General features: G+C 40.8%; 1 protein-coding gene across 1 annotated transcript in view; it reads left to right on the top strand.

Annotated features, from left to right (window-relative positions):
* Positions 1-327: 327 nt before the first annotated feature.
* LOC148535195 (general vesicular transport factor p115-like) overlaps positions 328-21,328 on the top strand; it is a gene marked incomplete at its 5' end in the record, with an annotated part of 36,659 nt that continues 15,658 nt past the window's right edge. The window contains 7 exons of the mRNA XM_088464460.1: positions 328-533; positions 2,634-2,654; positions 13,392-13,502; positions 15,474-15,592; positions 19,173-19,354; positions 19,992-20,113; positions 20,990-21,128. Coding sequence (XP_088320586.1) covers positions 328-533; positions 2,634-2,654; positions 13,392-13,502; positions 15,474-15,592; positions 19,173-19,354; positions 19,992-20,113; positions 20,990-21,128 — 900 coding nt within the window. The remainder of the gene's footprint in view (positions 534-2,633; positions 2,655-13,391; positions 13,503-15,473; positions 15,593-19,172; positions 19,355-19,991; positions 20,114-20,989; positions 21,129-21,328) is intronic.

Genomic DNA, 21,328 nt, shown 5'->3' with positions numbered 1-21,328 from the left:
ATTTGTTACTGGTGATTGTCATCCTAAACCTCACCCTCCTCATAATTCCTATAATAACTTGTTGTGGAAAAGTCACATTATATACTTTCATTATTAGAAAAACAATTTTTCTGGTTTATTTATAATTATTTCCTGATTTCTGTCATTCACAAGACAAGTCTACAGCTTTGTAAGGGGTAGTAGGCCATGATTGTACAACACTGTTACTATTAGTTATTTCAGGTTTTAGCAAAACGTTAGTATGTGTGGTTGGTGCCGATAAAGAAAAAGATGGTAATGGTTATATGCAAAGCATGGGTTGTTACATATTGTTTATTCTTTATACAGCCACTTCACTGTCTGCTGGGCAGCTGCTTTGTGGAGGTCTCTTTTCTCCAGATTCACTTTCCAACTGGTGTGCTGCAGTGGCACTGGCTCACGCGCTGCTAGAGAATTCTACCCAGAAAGAACAACTGCTCAGAGTCCAGCTTGCTACTAGTATTGGTAACCCTCCTGTATCCTTGCTACAGCAGTGTACCAACATCCTGTCACAGGTACGAGCATCTCTGTGATGTCCTGTAATATAAGCATTAGGTTTCATAATATTTCTACACAAGTACATAGTGTGTGTGTACAATAAAACAGGGGTGCCTCCTAGTGTAATATAGATGGATAGATGCCCTTAATGAAGTTACACCAAAGACATTAGCGGGTCAGGACGTGTTGCATTGGCGATTGTTTTTGGTGCTGTGATCGTAGTGGCCTTGGATGTCAGAGTTGGGAGAACTCTCTTGCGTTAATCTATCAGATAAGTGCTTGTTTATATCTATTGATGCATTTTTAACTGCCTATTAAATACAATTCAAGTTTTTGAATACTGCACTATGGGTGTGTAATGCTTTCTCTTCCCTGATATGAGGAAAGGATAATCTTCCTTGGATGTTACTGTGCTACGGACTCTTACGGGCATGTCCATTGTTGGTTCAGATAAGCAATTTTATTTACTTACTTTGATACAGGGCCAATTTGTTCACTTCCTTTTATGTGTGTTTTTTCCAACTGTGGTGATATTTTGTTCTATTACCCTAGGTGGCGCCCTTGTTTTATTTTTGATTCACAGAACTATTTTGGATCGTTTGTGGAATCCCTTTATAAGGAGATATATTGAAAGATATATGAATATATGTATACTGTATGTGTGTGTATTTTTGCTTTTCTGACCCACTGCAAATGCCATGATTGTATTTTTTATTTGATCCAAATTTACTGTTTGGAAGCATAAAGTGGTTAAACATGGATTTGCTGTACAATATTGGTGACCTAGTGTAAGTTATTTTACTCTGATCTTGCCATAAACATGTAATTCCCAGATTATAATGTGGGCACACTGAGGCTTTCTGCGCATGCATAGTGTAAACGTTGAGTTCCTCTCAGATGAGCGTGTATCAGTGTTACTTGTGCTCCTGTGCATACACCGATCTAACCTGTCCCACAACACTTAGATGCAGAATACAGTTATTTCTTCCTCATCTACTAATTTGTTGTCAAAAAATATATACCTTTACACTTTATTGCTTTGAAATGCAGACTACTAGTACTATGGCTGACTGAGAGGAAATGGCAAATAACAATAATTGAGCTGAAATTATTTATCTGCAAGGAAATCAAAAAATATTTTGATGAAACCTGAAAAGTAACTCTTCATTGTTCTGCCTTTCACCATAACCTCCCTGCTCATCATCTTAACTGTAATCCAGCGCAGCCTGTTACTGGCTATATGCATCCCAGGCACGAACACTGATCAAGGTTAGATACTGAAGGGATCATGTCACTAGCAGCATGCAGTCACTATGTTGATAGTCGGGATGTGGGCAGCTAGAATGTCTGCATGGTTTTAGGATTAGGCTTCAGTTAGTATTAGACTGCGGTTAGGCTTAGAGTTACTTTTACTGCAAAAATCCCATTGTTGACATGCCGACAGTTGACAGTATGTCAGTGTCGACATTGTGAAAGTCAACATTCAGGCCACGTTGTCATTATGCTGTTGACATTCTGTATGCCGACATAGTATACAATACACATGTCACTATCATTGAGAGAGTTATGACTGTGTCAGTGATAATAGCCATCTTCTTTATTGACCATATGTAAGGCAATGGGAGGGTGAAACATAAAATAAATAATACTAAAGAAAGTAGGACTGTACATATTACAGCATCTGGTGGTCGATCAACCTTAAAATGGGATTTGAGCCTTTAGAGCAATTAAATATTACCCAATGTTGACCAAACATCTATAAGTAAACCATACAATTATGTTGTAGTTATTACAATGGATAGGCGTAGCCCTTTTCCACAGTGAAGAGATGCATTAGTCACACTTTCCTATTCTGTATTGGTATTAGGTTTTCCATCTATGCTTTTATTCTTAATTACACATTTTATTGCATTTGCATATTTTACAGAATAGTTCTATGAAGTTGTGATTACAGTAGAGGCGAGTGCAGCTTTTGCACCCATAATAATGCAAGAAACTCTTGAATCATTGAGGCTTTTATTTAGGATTGATCCCAAGACACTGTGCATGGCTTGCTCAAAACACATTCAACAATTAACCTGTGTACATATATTAAATTTGTGACATATGATTTGCAGGGGGATAAGATCGACAGACGGGTATGTATACGTTGAAACTGCTTACGGTCACTACAGGGCTCCCTTTTTTTTTTCTTGCTCTTATGTTGTGGGTTTTATTTAACTTTTAACACAACTGCTTTGAAGTGATTCTTAATCACGTATCTCTGCTGCTGTGGTATTCCCATTTGCCGAACATTTTAGGGTGCTGGGCTCATCACTGGTGCTTGTTTCGTAAAGGAAGCAGCTTGATAACTCCACAATTCTAGAGGCTCCTGTCTTCTCTGAATGGAATGAGAGTGGTGTGACACAAAGTTTCAGATTTAAAGATGCATTCTCCAAAACAGTGGGTGTGCTATTGCATCTTTAATGCATGAACATCTGATCTAGATTTCTGTTTCTTATGCTGTATATTTTGCTGGAGCAGGAATGTCACTTTTCATATCCACTTCACTATCTTTATTGTGATAGCCACTCTTTGTTGAATATAATCCCACCTCTTTCTGTACCCTAAATATGATCCCATTTAGGGTGACTGTCACATAATGGTTAGTTTACTACCTCCTAGCGCTTGGGTCATTAGTTCAATTCCAACCAGGGCACTATGTGTGGAGTTTGTACTTTCTCCCCAATGTTTCTGTTGGTTTCCTTCTGCAGTCCAAAACATACTGGTAGATTAATTGGCTGCTGTAAATAATGAATCTGTGTGTTTGTGTTCATGTGGTATGGTATATAGATTGTGAACTTCAGTGGTACAGTGACTGATTCCAAATATTCTGTGTAAAGTGCTGTTTAATATATGTGCACTGTAAATAACTGTTAATAAACATAATACTACTGGAACAGTCCTTGCAGTAATTTGAAACAAACATTTGGAATCCCACTTTTGCCCTAAATAAGAACAAAAACTCATCACATTCTGAAAATCTTTCTGGCCATGGTACAGTAGGTATTTTCCATGCCAATCATTCATTCCTTTAGCCAGGGGCATAATGTGTGTATCCAATATAGTGTTTGCGCTTGTATTCTCAAAAGAAAAATAATTTGATAACTATAGGAGCCAGATTCAATTAGCCTCGTTAATTTACCGCTCATGGAAAAGGATAATAGCCTTGGACTATTCAATAAAAGCCCTTTTCCTTGCATGGTAAATCTGCCACTAGGTTCTAAGATAAGTACCCAGAGATATGGGTTAAAACGTTTGCGGCTGCTGCGATAAGGGCAGGAAGCACTATTTAACACTGACTTCTGTCCGAACCTCAGGAGGAGGTGACCAGAAATCTGCATTAAGTGGCTGCCTCGGCTGTAATTGAATTGCCCTGGGCACCGCATCTCGTCTAAGAAGCCATTTGAGGCTTATTGAATTTGACCCTAGTGCTGAGTACACACTGGGCGATTATATTGGCCTATCAATTGATCGGCCAATATATCTGCTGCCCTTCGGCCAGTGTGTATAGTTGATGTGTCTGTGAACGACGTTGTTCAGACATATCGCATTGGCTGTGCTGCACAGCCGATGGACAGATATGTCTGCAGACATACATTGGGTAATAAGTATTGAACACATCACTATTTTTCTCAGTAAATACATTTTTAATGGGGCTATTGTAATGACATTTTTCACCAAATGTCAGCAACAACCTATGCAATCCACACATGCAAAGAAATCAAACCAGAGATGTCCATAAATTAAGTTGTGTCATAATGTGAAATTACTCAGGGAAAAAGTATTGAACACATGAAGAAAGGGAGGTGCAAAAAGGCATGGAAAGCCAAGACACCAGCTGAAATCTATCAGTAATTAGAAAGCAATCCTGCCCCTTGTCAGTGCAAATTAATATAAGCTGGTTCATGCCCGACGGATGGCCTATAAAAAGGTGTCTCATTACCAAGGTGTCACACAAGAAACATCTCACGATGGGTAAAAGCAAGGAGCTCTCTCAAGACCTTTGCAACCTTATTGTTGCAAAACATACTGATGGCATTGGTTACAGAAGGATTTCTAGACTTCTAAATGTTCCAGTGAGCACTGTTGGGGCCATAATCCGGAAGTGGAAAGCACATCATTTCGACCAGGTGGTTCTCGCAAGATTCTGACAGAGGAGTGAAAATAATTCTATAAATATATAATATAAATAATAAGAGTTGTCCAAAAGCCAAGGACCACTTGTGGAGAGCTTCAGAAAGACCTAGAATTAGCAGGTACAATTGTTTCAAAGCAAACCAATAAGTAATGCACTCACCCGCCATGGCCTGTATGCACGCTCACCACGCAAGACTCCATTGGTGAAGAAAAGCATGTTGAAACTCGTTTAAAGTTTGCTGCACAACATTTGGACAAGCCTGTGAAATACTGGGAGAATATAGGGCCTGATTCAGAGCCGGACGCTCTGACCAGAGCGCTCGCTCTGGTTCAGGGCCCTCCTCCATTAAAATGGAGCGTCCTCCTGGACGCTCGTATAGCTGTGGGTGACCACCCACAGCATATACGAGCGTCCAAAAGATGGTCGCGATGGTCTTGACCATCGCGACCATCGGACTTGCGAGGGAAACCCTGCGGTAGGGTTTCCCAGCCACAAGCCCTGGAGTGATTTTGGCTCTATCAGAGCCAAAATCACTCCCACTGACATCACTAGTGATGTCAGTGGGGCCGGCTTCAGACGGTAGGCGTTCCCATGGGAACGCCTCCGTCTGGCTGGCACGCCCACCAAAGGGGGCGTGCTGTCAATCAACATCGACAGCACGCCCCCTTTGGTGCGAGACACGGAGCGACAGCTTGGCTGTCGCAGTCCGGGTCTTGCGCATGCGCACGACGGAGCTCCCTCCGTCGTGCGCATGCGCAGTGGGGAACATCGACCCACTTGCGAGAGTACTGCCGCTTGCGAGTGGGTCTGAATGACCCCCATAGTCTGGTCAGATGAGACCAGAATTGAACTCTTTGGATGCCATAATACACAGCATGTTTGGAGAAGAAATGGCACTGCACATCACCCCAAAACCACCATACCAACAGTGAAGTTTGGAGGTGGGAACATCATGGTGTGGGGCTGTTTTTCTGCATACGGTACTGGCAATACTGCACATGATATGATAAGGAAAGATAAAAATCTTCTGCCATCTACCAGGATGCTGAAGATGAAACGAGGGTGGACATTTCAGCAAGACAATGATCCCAAACACACAGCCAAGGACACTCTCATTGGTTTCAGAGAGAGAAAATAAAGCTGCTAGAATGGCCCAGTCAGTCACCTGACTTGAATCCAATTGAAAATCCATGGAAAGAACTAAAGATCAGAGTTCATAGAAGAGGCCCACAGAACCTTCAAGATTTGATGACTCTTTGCGTGGAAGACTGGGCCAAAATCTCACCTGAGCAATGCATGAGACTAGTTTCTCCATACAGGAGGCGCCTTGAAGCTGTCATTACCAACAAAGGCTTTTGTATGAAGTATTAAATAATCAGGAAACGTGTTCAATACTTCTTCCCTGTGTCATTTCACATTATTACACATAACTTAATTTATTGACTTCTATGGTTTGATTTCTTTGCATGTGTGGATTGCATGGGTTGGAAGAAAATAGATTTAAAAAAAAACAAAAAACATTTTTTTTGGGTTTCAAACCGTTTTTTTTGTTAAAAGCAGTTTTTTTGCATTACTGTTTAAATAATAAAAAAAAATAATCTTTCTATGTTTTAGAAACCTTGATCAATCACGTTTTAATGCTTTCTAACATTAACAAACCAAAGTTATGAGGGTTTGATATGATTTATTTGACATCTTTCAATAAAACCAATTTTAGACTAAACATTAGTAAAACCTACAAATGCACTTCTCAGAGAAACACACAAACACAAAAAAGGAGTTAAGCATTAGAACTGGAAATGTCACTGGCATTAAACATTTTGAATAAAAACAGTAGTTTAGAGGCCTTTTCAGTTCCCAGTCTGTTTTAAAGCTTCAAATGAACTAAACCAAAAGAAGAAAATTATTCTTTCTACACCAGCTGAAGATGCTTGAGCAGTCAGAAGTTGTTAAATAATGGGAAATACATTGGGGTTAATTTTTTTTGCTCATCCACCATTCATAAGATGATACTTCTGACACCACAGAGACTAAGGGATCTATTTACTAAGCAGTGAAAGGAGATAAGGTGCCAGCCAATCAGCTCCTGTCATTTTTCAAACACAGCTTGTGACATGGCAGTTAGGAGCTGATTGGCTGGCACCTTATCTCATTTCACTTTGTTTCCGAACACTGCTTAGTAAATAGATCCCTAAGTCATTCTTTCTAGCACTCATCTCAGTAGGACTGGATGTTTTCAATTGATATACAAAGGTAAACATGAAGATTAAACCATGAAGTGTTTCTCTGTATATTGGCGGTTTTATGTGTTGGTGTTTACTCTTAAGATTGAGAATGTTAGCTGTGGTTTTTTTTTTCTGCCGTATGGGATTGGTGGGGGAGAAGTCTGATGGTACATACACACGGTCAGATTTTTCTTGAGATCTGAACGATAACTATTTAAAAAATCTTTCAATTGTTCATATCTGAAGGAAAATCTGACATGCATGGACGATGAGCGATGCGTGTTCCCGATGGTCAGATAACGATATCTGACATCTGATGTGTTTGAATGATTTTTGACTGCATTCAAATGAATGGAATCGTCCAAATCTTTGGTAAAAATTGTTCAAAGCTTTCAATCGTTCATCTGACAGATGTGACAAATCGGACCGTGTGTATGCTCCATTAAGCTGGCCAGACACTAGAGCAACTTGCATCCAACCATCCAACTAGTTGATTGGTTGGAATTAAAATCTGGTAAGGTATGAAAGCAAATGACAATCAGCAATTTGCTCCCAAATGCTGGAAAATGGACAAAAACTGTTGTTTGAACAAATTGTTTAGGTCAAACATTTAACAAACTTGTCTGAACAACCATTTTCATGTTTTCTGGCATTTAGGAGCAAATTGCTGATCATCATTTACTCCCATTCCTTACCAGATTTTCGTTCCAACCAATCAACTAGTTGGCTGGTTGGATGTCAGTTGGTCTAGTGTGTGGCCAGCTTTAGCTTGATGCAAGGCAGATTTAACACCTCTTTTATCTGGTTCATACTCCCTATATCTATCTTAGTAGTGTGTGTGTGATTTACTGCACTGGTTCAGCTTACTCAGATAAAGACCACAAGCAACAAGAATGTGGAATAATACCAGTCACAGTGTTGTGCCTGTAGTCACAGCATACAAAAAAAAATTTCATTACAATAGCCCCATTACAAATATATTTACTGAGAAAAATGTTGATGTGTTCAATACTTATTTTACCCGCTGTTTCTGTTCATCGGCAAGTGTGTACGGGTGATCAGCCGATCACCCGTACATTTGCAGTGGCAGCCGTAGGGAGGGGGGACAGTCCCGCACCCCAGCCAGCGGGACCCATGGCTACCGGATAGATGATGGTCGTTCACTGTGTATGAACGACCATCATCTACAGATATATCTGCAAATGACTCGATCTGCAGATATATCTGTCAGGTGTGTACCCACCTTAGGAAATTTTGTTTATTGCTTCAATTGATTTGAATGTTTATTTTTCACTAGCCTACATAAGAGTGTATAGTGCACCAAATAACAAGCCTGAAGAACATATCTCCTCATTTGTATGCCAGCAGATATATAATGGGAGGAGACTGATGAAATAATGTAAGCATTTCTAAGTTAAATGGCTAGCTTATAAAAATCTAAATCTATACAGAAAGTTCTGAAAACCAGTAAGAAATAGGTTGTATCTGTATTTAATTTCCTATTGATGTGTGTTTGTTTGATAAGGATCTGCATTTGGAGGGCCCTGATAATTTCTCTATCTAATTTTGTGGCTTCCCTCACCTCCATTATTCTTTTCATATCGTTGCCCTAATGTTTACATTCATACACATCAGTTGGAAGGTATTGGTGCAATGATGCTTTATGGGCATCTGTTTTCTGCTCATGTTGGTTTTTCAACTCCAATCCAAACCCCCAACAAGTCATGTTTTCAGGATTTCTGTCGGTGAATAGGATAGGATAATTACTGACCCAGCAAAATAGTTATTATCATCTGTGCATGATTAGAGAAACTCCCAAAACATGACATGTTTGGGGGTAGTTAAGGATTGGAGTTAAAAACCCCTGATGTACATGGTCGGGTCACTGCGTCCCCCAAAATCAACCTACTCCTACTGCTATCAATATTCCCATGATCTGGTTGGATAATAAAATGGGGACATCCCTGATGAGCAGGAGGTGAAGATTGTATACAATAATATGCTCAGACCCTAGTCAAATACAGTACATGTTGAAAATGTAAGTAATGGCTGCTTTTTAGCAATAATGTTAACTACTGCTACAGAATGTATTGAAGAAGGGCATGTCATCAGCAGAATGGGTAATAGCAGCGGAATTTACTACAATTCCATTTAAGGAATGTAGCTTCAAATTACAGAAAATGCCTTATGCAAAAGCATTAAACCCCAGGGATATCAAATAATATTGTACCTGTAATTGCTTGTTTTACTGAACTAGGAATTAAGTCATATAGGTTCGCTTTAAATGAATGGCTCCTGGCTAGGAAGGCAGGGTCTTTCGTGGACTCTTGCCAGATCCCTGCTGTGCCTGGAAATGGCGGCGCGTGTATACGCTGCGGCTGCACTTACCGTTGGTGCCGGTGATGGCGATTCCTATGGTCCGGGTGTCCGTGTGTTGCGCGCTCCGGATGTGGTGTGGTTGTTCCTGTTCCTGCTTGTCGGAGTCCTGTGTGGTGACGGCGGCTGGTGTGGGATCACATACCCCCGCGAGGTGCTCCTTGGTCTCCGCCTGACTGGAGTTTGGAGTGGAGTGGCAGGTTCCGGAGCTGGTGGAGTGGAGCCGCTTGCAGGAGCTGTTGGGTCAGGCGCAGAGGCTGTGCAGGTCTCTGAGGGAGGTACAGCCCCGGGTAACCCCTCAGCCACAGGCATTGTGGGTGGAGCGGGGGTGGCTGGGATTGCTGCCGCTTCTGGAGCTTGTGTGTCTGCTGCCCCTGGAGTTACTGTGCCTGCAAGCGTGGCGGCCCTGGATGGGTCTGTCGCAGCTGGGGTGGTGAGTGGTGGCTGGTCTGGAGACTGGAGTTGTGAGAAGAGCCATGTGCACGGCAATGGAAGTAGAGATTATGGGGGTGGGCAGCGCTCTGGAGAGGGGCATTTCTGGAGACTCGGTTATCCCTGGAGACGCAGGCAGGGTTGGAAGAGGCATCGGAGGAGGGAGAGGAGGCAAAAAAGGGGTAAACGAGCTGGTACTAGAGCCAGGCTCAATTTATGTTTTATCAAACCCCCTTTGCCTAGCTTATTTCTAGCAAATGTTCAGTCCCTGACTAGTAAACTGGACGAATTACATGCAGTTCTTTCATACATGAAGCATCTGGAGTCCTGCTCTGTATTAATTTTTACCGAGACTTGGCTAAATGACTTAGTTCTGGATACTGCGGTCTCTTTTGGAAACAGGATTCTGTTCAGAGCAGACAGAACTTCTTCATCAGGGAAAAGTAGGGGTGGGGGGCTGTGTTTGTATGTCCTGCGTACCTGGTGTATTGATGCTATCTGTATTGGTAATCATTGCTCAGTGGATATTGAATATCTGTCTGTCAAATGTAGACCCTTTTATTTGCCCAGAGAAGTTTCGGTGGCAATTATCATTGCCGTTTATATTCCCCCTCAGGCTAATGTGACAATTGCCCTGGGAATTCTTTACGAGGAAATTGCGAAATTACAATCTGTGTATGTTGAGGCAGTTTTCATTATAGCAGGTGATTTCAATCAAGCTGACGTGAGGAAAGTATTGCCTAAGTTATATAAAAATGTATCGGCTCCAACTAGGGGCATGCGTACCTTGGACCAGGTGTATACAAACCTCAAGTCAGCTTATGAAACTGTTGTTTGCCCCCATATTGGCAGATCCGATCATATGTCCCTGTTTCTCATACCTGTTTACAGGTCATTAGTTAGGAGAGTGCGACCGGTCAGACGTCTGGTAACTATATGGCCGGAGGACGCACTGACTAGATTACAGGATATGTTGGAATTCACAAACTGGGATTTGTTTATTGATGAGAGTAGGGTAAATGGCGATATAGATATTGACTCTCTAGCATCATTGATATTAGGTTACATCGGTTGCTGTACGGATAGTGTTACAGTAACAAAGAGTATTAAAATATTTCCCAACGTGAAGCCTTGGTTGAACGGGGAAGTTCGATCTCTACTCAAGGCTCGTGATAGAGCGTTTAAATCTGGTGATTTAGAAATGTTGAAATCTTCCAGGTGTGAATTGCAGAAAGGTATTAGGAGGGCTAAAATTAGTTACTCCACAAAGATTGAAGCTAGAAGTCATGATAACAGGAATCCGAGAAGCCTGTGGCAGATGATCCAGGATATTACTGGTTGTAAAATAAAAAAGGAGGTGATTAGCAATGACAATAATCTATTAGCTGAAGATTTGAACCTGTTCTACTCTAGGTTTGATCAAGAGAATAGTTTTTCTGTTACGCCCCAAATTCCCCGGGTGGGGGAGTCTCCTCTTATGTTGGAGGAGTATGATGTGATTAAATGTCTACGTCGGGTTGATTTGTGTAAATCAGCCGGCCCGGATGGGATTAGCGGTAAAGTCCTCAAGGGGTGTGCAGACCAGTTAAGTTGGATATTAACGGTCTTATTTAATTTGTCCCTTTTTAATTGTGTAGTGCCGAGATGTTTTAAGAAGGCAAATATTGTTCCAGTTCCAAAAAAGGGGGTAGTAAAATGCCTTAATGATTATCGCCCAATTGCACTAACTTCATTGATAATGAAATGCTTTGAAAGGCTGGTATTAGGACATATTCAATCTTTTTTCCCAGTAGATTTTGATCCTTTTCAGTTTGCATATAGGAAAAATCGTTGCACTGATGATGCGGTACTTACAGCACTTCACTCTATTTTAGCTCATTTGGAAGTGAGGGATTCTTATGTTCGGATACTCTTTGTTGATTTTAGTTCTGCTTTTAATACGGTTATTCCCATCTCACTAACATCTAAGTTGTTTGACTTGGGGTTAAGTGGGTCTATTTGTAACTGGGTTTTAAACTTTTTAACTGATAGACCACAAGTAGTTAGAATTGGAGGTGATGTGTCGGGGGAAGTGTTGATTAAGACTGGTGTTCCCCAGGGTTGTGTTCTCAGCCCCCTATTATACTCGCTATTTACCCACGACTGCGTGTCGACTTCTGATTCTGTGAAAATCATCAAATTTGCTGATGATATTGCAGTCGTTGGGTTAATTAGCAGGAATGATGAGTCCCATTATAGGAAAGAGATCAAAAATTTGGTTTCTTGGAGTGGTGATAATCACTTGCTCCTAAATGGTGACAAGACAAAAGAACTGGTAATTGATTTTCGTAGGAGATGTTTAGAGCAGAAATTGCCAGTGTCTATTAACAACCAGGATGTTGATATAGTTGAGTCTTTTAAATTTCTGGGTATCCAGGTTGCGGCAGATTTGACATGGTCTTTAAATACACTGTCCCTAATTAAAAAGGCGCAACAGCGTTTGTTTTTCCTAAGACGTTTGAGGGCCTCGGGAGTTAGCAAAGTAACTATGCTAAACTTTTACAGATGCTCAATTGAGAGCATTCTGACGTTTGGTATCATTATCTGGTATGGCAACTGCACAGCGAGTGAAAGAAGTGCACTGGAACGGGTTGTTAGGACCGCCAGCAAAATCATTGGCGTGCAGTTGCCAACTATTCATGATGTTTATGGGCTTAGGGTTCTAAAGAGAACCAAAGGTATCATATCGGATCCAAGCCATCCATTTCATGAATTTTTTGATAAGCTCCCATCTTTAAAGCGGTTTAGAGTACTTCGGGCACGTACGAGTCGCTTGAGGGTTAGTTTTCTTCCATCTGCTGTGCGCATGTTGAATGCTATGATTGTATCTCTTTAGTTAATTTTAATTTTATTATTTTTGTGAAATTGTTTGTGATAACCTTTACCATGGATTGCTATTCACTGTTTTAAAAAAGTGCAATGTAATTTCGTCTGTCAAACTTGTTTTGCTGATGACAACAATAAATACAATACAATATTTGTTCATGCTGTGTAAACTAAAGTGTTTGTTGTAATTCCAATAAGTGATAATGACCTTAACCCGTGTTTAACTACTGTATTGGTTGCTTTGTGAAGATGTAGCCTAATATCCTTTGCATTAACAAATATTTAACACTGGTGTTCTGAATGTGAATGATATCTATTAACTGGGTTTAATAACTTCATTTGGTCCTCAATGTTTTTTCTGCATTTTGATATTCCACAAAAGATCCGTGAATTTTCCAGATGGACTGTTCTACATTAAACTTTTCTAAAGTAGATTTGAAAAAATTGCAAGTACATCCCTAGGCATCACTAAGCCCCTCTATTATGTATGAGATAAATAAGGAAAGGCCAGTCATGTCCCTTATCCATTCTGCAGGCATGTTTAAAAGGTGTTTATATTCAAAGTGTATGGGACATAAAGTTTATCTTGGTGTCAGTAGTGACCCCTTTTTTAAGTTTAACTTTTTGATGGGCCCTTCAATCTCAGATAAACTTTAGCTGTACAGTACAGCAGACGTTACCTACCTTGTACCCAGTTGTGCCTATGCGTTTAGTTGTCACATGGTGCTTGTAGTTGGAGGTGTTTGTCAGGTTGAATTCTAATACAAATGTTCATTGACTTTCTCCATTTTCTGCAGGGTAGTAAGGTACAGACCAGAGTCGGGCTATTAATGTTGCTGTGTACTTGGTTATCCAGCTGTCCCATTGCGGTCACCCATTTCCTTCACAATGCAGCTAATGTGCCTTTTGTATCCTTTTTTTTTATTGTATGCGTGTTCAGAACTGCACATGTTGAACTGTGACGCTAATTACCATGAAATTCTAATTGGAAGCAGGAAAAATTACTGTTTAAAAGAACTATAAGGAAAACAAACATACAATTCAATTTACTTTATAATATTTTTTTAGAGGTTGGCTCCTGCATGAAAAATGGGATTACTGTGAAATATAATATCTGTAAAGCAGTGCCGGATTAACAGGTTTATTGTCCCCAAACACAAGTGGGCTCCCACACATAGCTACATCACCAGCATCGGATTGGCATGTGGGAGGGCAGGGCAACAATTGGCGCTGCAACAGGTGACGTTCAGTGCAGACAGGAGGGGCAGAGTGGGAGGTGCAAGAAGGAGGAACAAGGATTGTCAGGCACCACTAGTTGTATGGCTGTGTTGTAACAGATGCTTCTTTAACTATTCTGTTACAGTCTACAGGTTCCAAGATTTGAAGTGGATAATGTGAACTGTGGGCGCTGTGTGACATAACATGAACTGTCTTCCATACATCTTTGTGCTGGGAGTATTTATAAATTTTTTAAATAATTTTGCCAGCACAGTTTGACAATTTTATTGGTAGGGCCCCACAAACCTTAATCTGGCCGTACTGTTCAGTAAAGTAATGTTTTGAGCAATAAATTAAATTTAACTGATCAAACATATCCGAGCGTTTACACTGTGTGTTGTAGCTTATGTATTACTAGAAAGTGAACTGCTATAGAGTAAACACTTTCTATGTTACACAAGAATAAATTACTACTTTATAGCAATATAAATTTCTATATAAAATGCAGGAAAAGATGGTATAAAATCAATGAAATAGTGAAGTTTATCACCAGATTAGTTTTGTTTTAACCTGAAATCCATGAAAGTGAAAAGGGAGTTTGACTGTATATATTATTTTAATTCTCTCCTACTACTATTCTGTATAACCCCTTTCTGTCTTTCTTCCCATACTCCGCACACTTTCTCATTCATATGTGATATATCTCTAATTACCTTATTATTCAAATTAAATAGGTACAAACACCGTACAAGGGAAGAAAATCCGCCCCTAAAATATTTAGATAAAGTAAGTGACTGTTAAAAAACAGTAGCGCTCAATGATACAGTGCCCTGGGAAGAATGGACAGAAAGGATCAGAGTCGCTGACTGTGAGTTAGGAGTACACTGGAGATGGGGATAGTGCTGTGACAAAACAATGGGCAAAGGGCTCTGCTTCTGAAATCTTTCAAACTATGTGAGTTGAGGTTTATCTGGAAGGTGAACTGGGAAGAAATGATGAGGGAGAGAGTTCAGAATTATGAAAGTGAGGAGTACTGATACGGTTTGCGCCATAGGCGTATTTTCAGGGCACTTTGAAACAATGCCGGCTGGTGTACAGTCTGATAGGTGGGGGAGTGAGTTCCAGAGGATGGGTCAAATATTGGATGCAGGAGTAGGAAGAGGTAATCAATGCCAGGGCAACAGTCAAAGGAAGAGTGGAGAGAGCATAATGGGAGTGTGGATTGTGATTGGGTCAGAGATGTAAGGAGGAGAGTGAAAAAGTAAATTGTGTTATGGTAAAAAGCTGAAACTGGATTCTGCAAGAGAACGGGAGCCATGGAATGAGAGGAGAGGTCAAAGGAGCAAAGGAGAGCAGTGGAGAGGGTAAGTCCAGCTGCAGCATTAAGGATAGATGTGGGGAGTTGGGAGACATCATCACTATTGGGCTATATTTAGTAGGAAGGGCTGTTCATCTGCAATTTTGTGTTATCCTCCTGTATGCAGGGTGAGTCCTGTGTACTAAAATTCAGCAGAGGATTAAATGATAAAAACATTTAACTCTTGTTAAGTGTTGTTCTTTGGAAAATCCCAGATAGTACTGGCACATCTCACATAATCACTTTAGCCATAGATTGAATTATTTCCGGTTTAGTCTTTCTTCTTCCTTAGTGGCCACTTCAGCTGACAGGACAGATATCTGAGAACCTTGGAGAAGAGGAGCAGCTGGTGCAGGGCTTGTGTGCCCTGCTACTTGGCATCTGTATTTACTACAACGATAACTCATTTGAAAACAATACCAAGTAAGTGTGTCCATTCTCCATATCTCCTCCAAGAACTTTATGGTGCAATGTGAAATACATTCCTATGCAGACTGATGACACTAGGGGGTATATTTACTAAAGTGAGAGTTTTTAGAAATGGAGATGTTGCACATAGCATCCAATCAGATTCTAGCTATTATCTTCTAGAAGGTGCTGCTTAAATGTTAAGTAGAATCTGATTGGTTGCTATGGGCAATATCTACACTACTAAAAACTCTAATTTTAGTAAATTTACCCCTGGGGGTCATCCTGGACAGGATATGGAAGACCAGGCTATGTCTGTTTCCTCCAGTAAAGGGAACGTACAACATCTAAGAACTGCACAGTGTTTTACCACATCAATTCATAGCCTAGGAGTAGGTCATACCCCATCAGCCTCCCCATGGTTTGATTAGTATTCCAGTAGATGAAGAAACTAAGAAGAGACAAACTTCAGCCATGTTAACAACAGCTGGGAGAGAGTCGGCCTCCCCATACACAGGGAGTGACACATCCTTTAGCAGCTCCTCCCAAAAAATAATTCTTCAAGAAAGAACCCTTAACTTCTGTGTCTCCTTCTGTAGATCTCCTAGCACTAACCACAATTTACCATGCTTGGTAACTATCAACGGAACCCAAATTGCATGCGTCATACCATCACTATCACTGCTTGCGTCATACCATAATGGCCACTCTAATAACTCTATGCATCATACCATTATCATCACTATCCCTCTAATAACTCTATGCCAGGGGTGGACAACCCAGGGCTTTCTTTGTTGTGCTGCTGCTCGTAACATCGGCTCCCGCAGGCCCCTTGACGGCGCGGGGGCCGTTGCTACGCCACTGTTAAAGGAGCCTCTGATTGCTTCAGAGACCTGTGTTCCCAGTGATGACGTCACCCGCGATGTGAGGAGCCTGCACGCCTGCTGGATCCAGCAGTCAGCGACAGCGGGAGCGATGCCCAGAGTGAAGGCCAGCATGAAGTCAGGTAAGTTCTGGGGGCACTGCATAAGGGGCACAACTACAGGGGGCATTGCATATGGGGCACCACTACAGGGGATGCTCCTGCATACCAAATGCTTGCGCACAAAAATGAAGCATGGCATTGTGACAGGCCACGCCCCGTTTTTGCGCATGCTCATGATATCGGCTCTTTAACTTGACTGTTTTATGACTCTTTGCCTCTGACTGGTTGGCCACCCCTTATCTATGCATCATACCATCACCATCATTGCGTGCGTCAGACCATCATGGCCACTCTAATAACTCTATGCATCATACTATCGCTCTAATAACTGTATCATACCATCACTATCGCTCTAATAACTATGTATCATACCATAACTCTAATAACTCTGCATCATACCATCATGCTAATAACTCTGTGCATCATACCCTTATGGTCACTGCGTGCGTCATACTATCATGGTCATTCTAAATTAGGGGTGAGCGGGTTTGGATTTCTGAAATCCGAACCCCCCCGAACCGAGGCCAATCTGAGTCAGGCTCGACTTTTCCCGCCTGACTCGCATCTGAAATCGAGGCAAAACATCATCATCCTGCCTTCCGGGTCTCGCGGGTTTTGGATTCTATATAAGGTACCTGCGTCGGTGCCATTTTCTCACTCGGCTGTGGACAGTGAAGAGGGAGGGTGGGAGTTAGGGCTGGCTGGGTAGTGTAGTGCAGTGTAGTGTTGTGCTGTGCTGCTGTTGTCCATAGGGGCTGTGTCCACTCCAAAGTCCTGTGCAGTGTCCCAGTCCTAAAGGGGTGCTGTAGTGTTGTCCAGGGGGTGCTCTGTCCATCAGGGGTGCTCCCCCAAGTGCAAAAAAAAATAAAAAAAAATTTCTGTGTTTGTGAAATGTGTGCACTGTGGCCGCACAGTTATCAACAAAGTAGCGCCAAGTGTGCGCCTGTGTCATATGTAAAGGGCCGGCTGGCTTGACCGTTAAAGGGTGCTGTAACCCCCAAAGTGCACTCCAAACAAAATAAAAAGATATTTTCTGTGTTTGTGAATTGTGTGCACTGTGGCTGCACGTGCATCAACAAAGGAGCAGCGCCAAGCGTGCGCCTGTGTCATAAGTAAAGGGCCGGCTGGCTTGTCCGTTAAAGGGTGCTGTAACCCCCAAAGTGTACACCACAAAAAATAAAAAACTCTTTTTTTTTTTTTTTTTTTTTTTTCTGTCTTTGTGAATTGTGTGGGCTGTAGCCGCACCTGCATCCTCAAAGCAGCAGCGACAAGCGTGCGTCTGTCTGTTAAAGGATTACATCGGTGACAGCATCCAAGTAGGCATGTCAGACAGTCCGTACCTGTACTGGCAGAAAAAAGAGGCAATTTGGAGGCCCCTGTACAAACTGGCTCTATTTTACCTGAGTTGCCCCCCCTCCAGTGTGTACTCCGAAAGAGTGTTTAGTGCAGCCGGGAACATTGCCAGCTAAAGGCGTAGGAGGTTGCTTCCACAAAATGTGGAGAAGATGATGTTCATAAAAATGAATTATCAACTCTTCCAGGGAGACCAGCCTCCAGAACGTACAGAGGTACCTCTGTTGGTGGATTCCAGTGGGGACGAATTAATACTCTGTGAGGATGTACACAACAGTGAAGAGGGTGAGGAATCGGTGGATGAGGACGATATCTTGCCTCCGTAGAGCCAGTTTGTGCAGGGACAGATTAATTGCCAGCTTGTTTTGTGGGGGCACAAACGAACCAATCATTTCAGCCACAGTCGTGTGGCAGACCCTGGCGCTGAAATTATTGGTTTGCTAAAGTGTGCATGTCCTGTTTATACAACATAAGGGTGGCCCAAGGACAATTCCATCTTGCACCTCTTTTTTCTTTGCATTATGTACTGTTTGGGGCCTAGTTTTTCAAACTGCCAACCTGTCTGCCACTGCAGTGTCACTCCTAGATGGGCCACGTGTTTGTGCCGACCACTCGTGTTGCTTAGCATAGTCATCCAGCTACCTCGGTGCAACCTTTTGGACATAAAAACACTATTGTGAGGTGGTCAGAATAGACTGGAAATGAGTGGAAATTAAGGTTATTGAGTTTAATAATAGCATAGGATCAGAAAAACCAACACATTCTGTGATTTTAGCTGTTTTTATGCTTTTTAAAAAAAAAATACAGATTCAAAACACAAAACCCAGAACCCAAAATACGGAAGGGTGGTTTTGGCAAAACCAATCCAGATCCAAAACACAAATAAAGATCCAGATCCAAAATAAAAAACACAAAAAGTGGCCGGTGCACACCCCTATTCTAAATGCACTTTTATTCCTTGTTTTGCTCATACTATTTTTGTTTAAGTACTCTGTAAGCATCTGCAGATCCATTGGGGTGCAATATAAATAAAGGATAATAACTGCTATACCTGAAATGTCAATCAAAATGACATTGATAGCTTGACCGTTGGGTGCTGCCTTGCTCAAAACTGACTAGATATCTCTGTTGGTGTCAAACCATTAATGTTTGATAAAATTAGTTATCTATTGTCCTAATATATATTCTAATGTATGTGTGTGTGTTGCTACTAGGGATGGTTTCTCTTATTACAGTTAATTGCATATGTCTCTTCAGAGAGAAGTTGAAGCAGTTGATAGAGAAGAGAATTGGAAAAGAAAACTTCACAGAAAAATTGGGCTTCATCACAAAGCATGAATACTATTCCAAGGCTGCCCAGAAACCCCAGCCAAGTTTCTCCAGTCCGGATCACATGATGTTTGATCATGAGTTCACTAAACTAGTTAAGGAACTAGAGGGTAAGACATCAATAGGCTGATTTTTATTTAAAAGTATATATCTACTATCTTGGAAATGTGTGCATGACCTGCAAAGTTGATGTTAGATTTAATATAAAGAGTTGATATCTGTTACAACTAGTTAAGATGCCTGCGAAATTTTAGTTAGCAAGTCAGTGATGATTACTCCGACTCTGGATCAGTAACATTACCAAGTTGTGAATAATGGCTCATATGCAACCTTTATGATTTTTGATCGTTATAATACTCTGTTTACATGACATTGATCATTGGCCTGTGTCATTTATGACTGGTCATAATTGATTTAACCTTATTATGGGAACAATACTGATGCTTTCCTTCATGGCTCTACCCAAGCTAACACATTAAAGAGCACAATGTTTAGATTATCTTGTTTGGTATAATTTTTCCTATTTATAGTCTATATTTAGGGTTGTGGATATTTTTATTTTCCATCTATTTGTTTGCTTTATTATTAGTTATTGTTAACAGTGACTTTTGTGTGCACACATTGAGGTTTTTTCAAACAGTTTTTCTTTTGTATTTATTTACATTTCAAAGCTTTTTTTAGGGTGCACAATAAATGAATATAGTATTATGAGGAAAGAAAGAATATGAACTTTTCTTTTGCCTACAGCGGTAATTATAAAAGCCATCTACAAGTCTAGTGAAGAGGACAAAAAAGAGGAGGAAGTTAAAAAGTCTCTGGAGCAACATGATAACATTATATCTCACTACAAAACTGTCATCCGGGAACAGGTAAAAGGGGTGTCACTGCTTCACAAAACTGTGGGACATAAAGGCTTTTAAACACCAGCAAGTATACCCTCGTCAGTTTTGATTGTATACGGAGTTAGTAGCTCACATCCCCATATAATAGCAATCCTGTGATTCCTTACACTTTTTGAGTATGTGCTAGTGCCCATTTTTTAATGCTGTGAGTTTATCCTCATGTTTTGGTTGTGTTGTGTTTATTGTATAAATTTGAATTCTTGTGTAATGTGTAAAAGTGAATAAAAACAGTTCTCAAATAAACAGAATGTGAAAAAAAAATCAACTTTTGTTAAAATCTTAGATTAAGAGGTCATAGGAGAGGTCCCTTGGCTTTCTTTTTCTTTCTTTTACTGCTCAGCAAACTCCAATTTTAGCCACACGTGGCCCCCAGTGTGAGTGGTAGGATTTACATTATGCAGGGCTCTATTCCTCAGGCTACATTTTCATCTATAACCAATACTCTGTTAGTAACTTGAGCAGCAGAAAGAACGCACCCACAGTATAGTGTGATGTGTAATATCCTATCTTGGCTAAATATACTTATGGAGAAACTATAACTAGGCGGCACATGTGAACAATCTTCCATTTAGCAAGATTTAGGCTTAATACTTCTAAGCCAGGATGAATTTTCACCAATAAGTGCGATCTTTCCTCTCCTATATCCAATGATGGGAGGAAGAGGGTTAACAAAATCTTGTCCGACTCCTTGTGTGGTTTTGCTCTTGCATTTTCTATTTCAAATTATAGCATATTCTCTGTACCACATTCTCCAGGAATATTGATAGTTTCAGGACCCAGTTTTATTTACTAAACTGACACTTACGCACTGTATGTTTCTCTAACCTGTATTTTAATCTGTAGGATATGCAACTGGAAGAACAGAAGCAAAGTGTTTTTTCTTTGCAAGCTAAAAATGAACAGTTCCAGACTACTATTTCCCAGCAGCTGGCCCAAATTCAACAGCACAAAGATCAGTACAATCTTCTCAAGGTACAACTAGGTATGGTGGTGTTTTTTTTTTTTTCTCTCATTCATTTTATTCCAATATGGCAAATTGGGTCTAGGGCATACACAGTAAAATGGGCAATATTGAAGAATACATACAAAATATACAATATTCTCATAAACAGTCAAAGGATCACTGGTGTGATTAACACACTCCCCAGTTGAATGGGTGGCTGCTTATCCTCAGACAGTTTG

Source organism: Taudactylus pleione, unplaced genomic scaffold, assembly GCF_031769625.1.
Source record: "Taudactylus pleione unplaced genomic scaffold, aTauple2 ptg000055l, whole genome shotgun sequence".
NCBI classification, from domain to species: Eukaryota; Metazoa; Chordata; class Amphibia; order Anura; family Myobatrachidae; genus Taudactylus; species Taudactylus pleione.
Note: the sequence above shows the minus strand (reverse complement) of the source record. Positions and strands in the feature narration are given on the sequence as shown.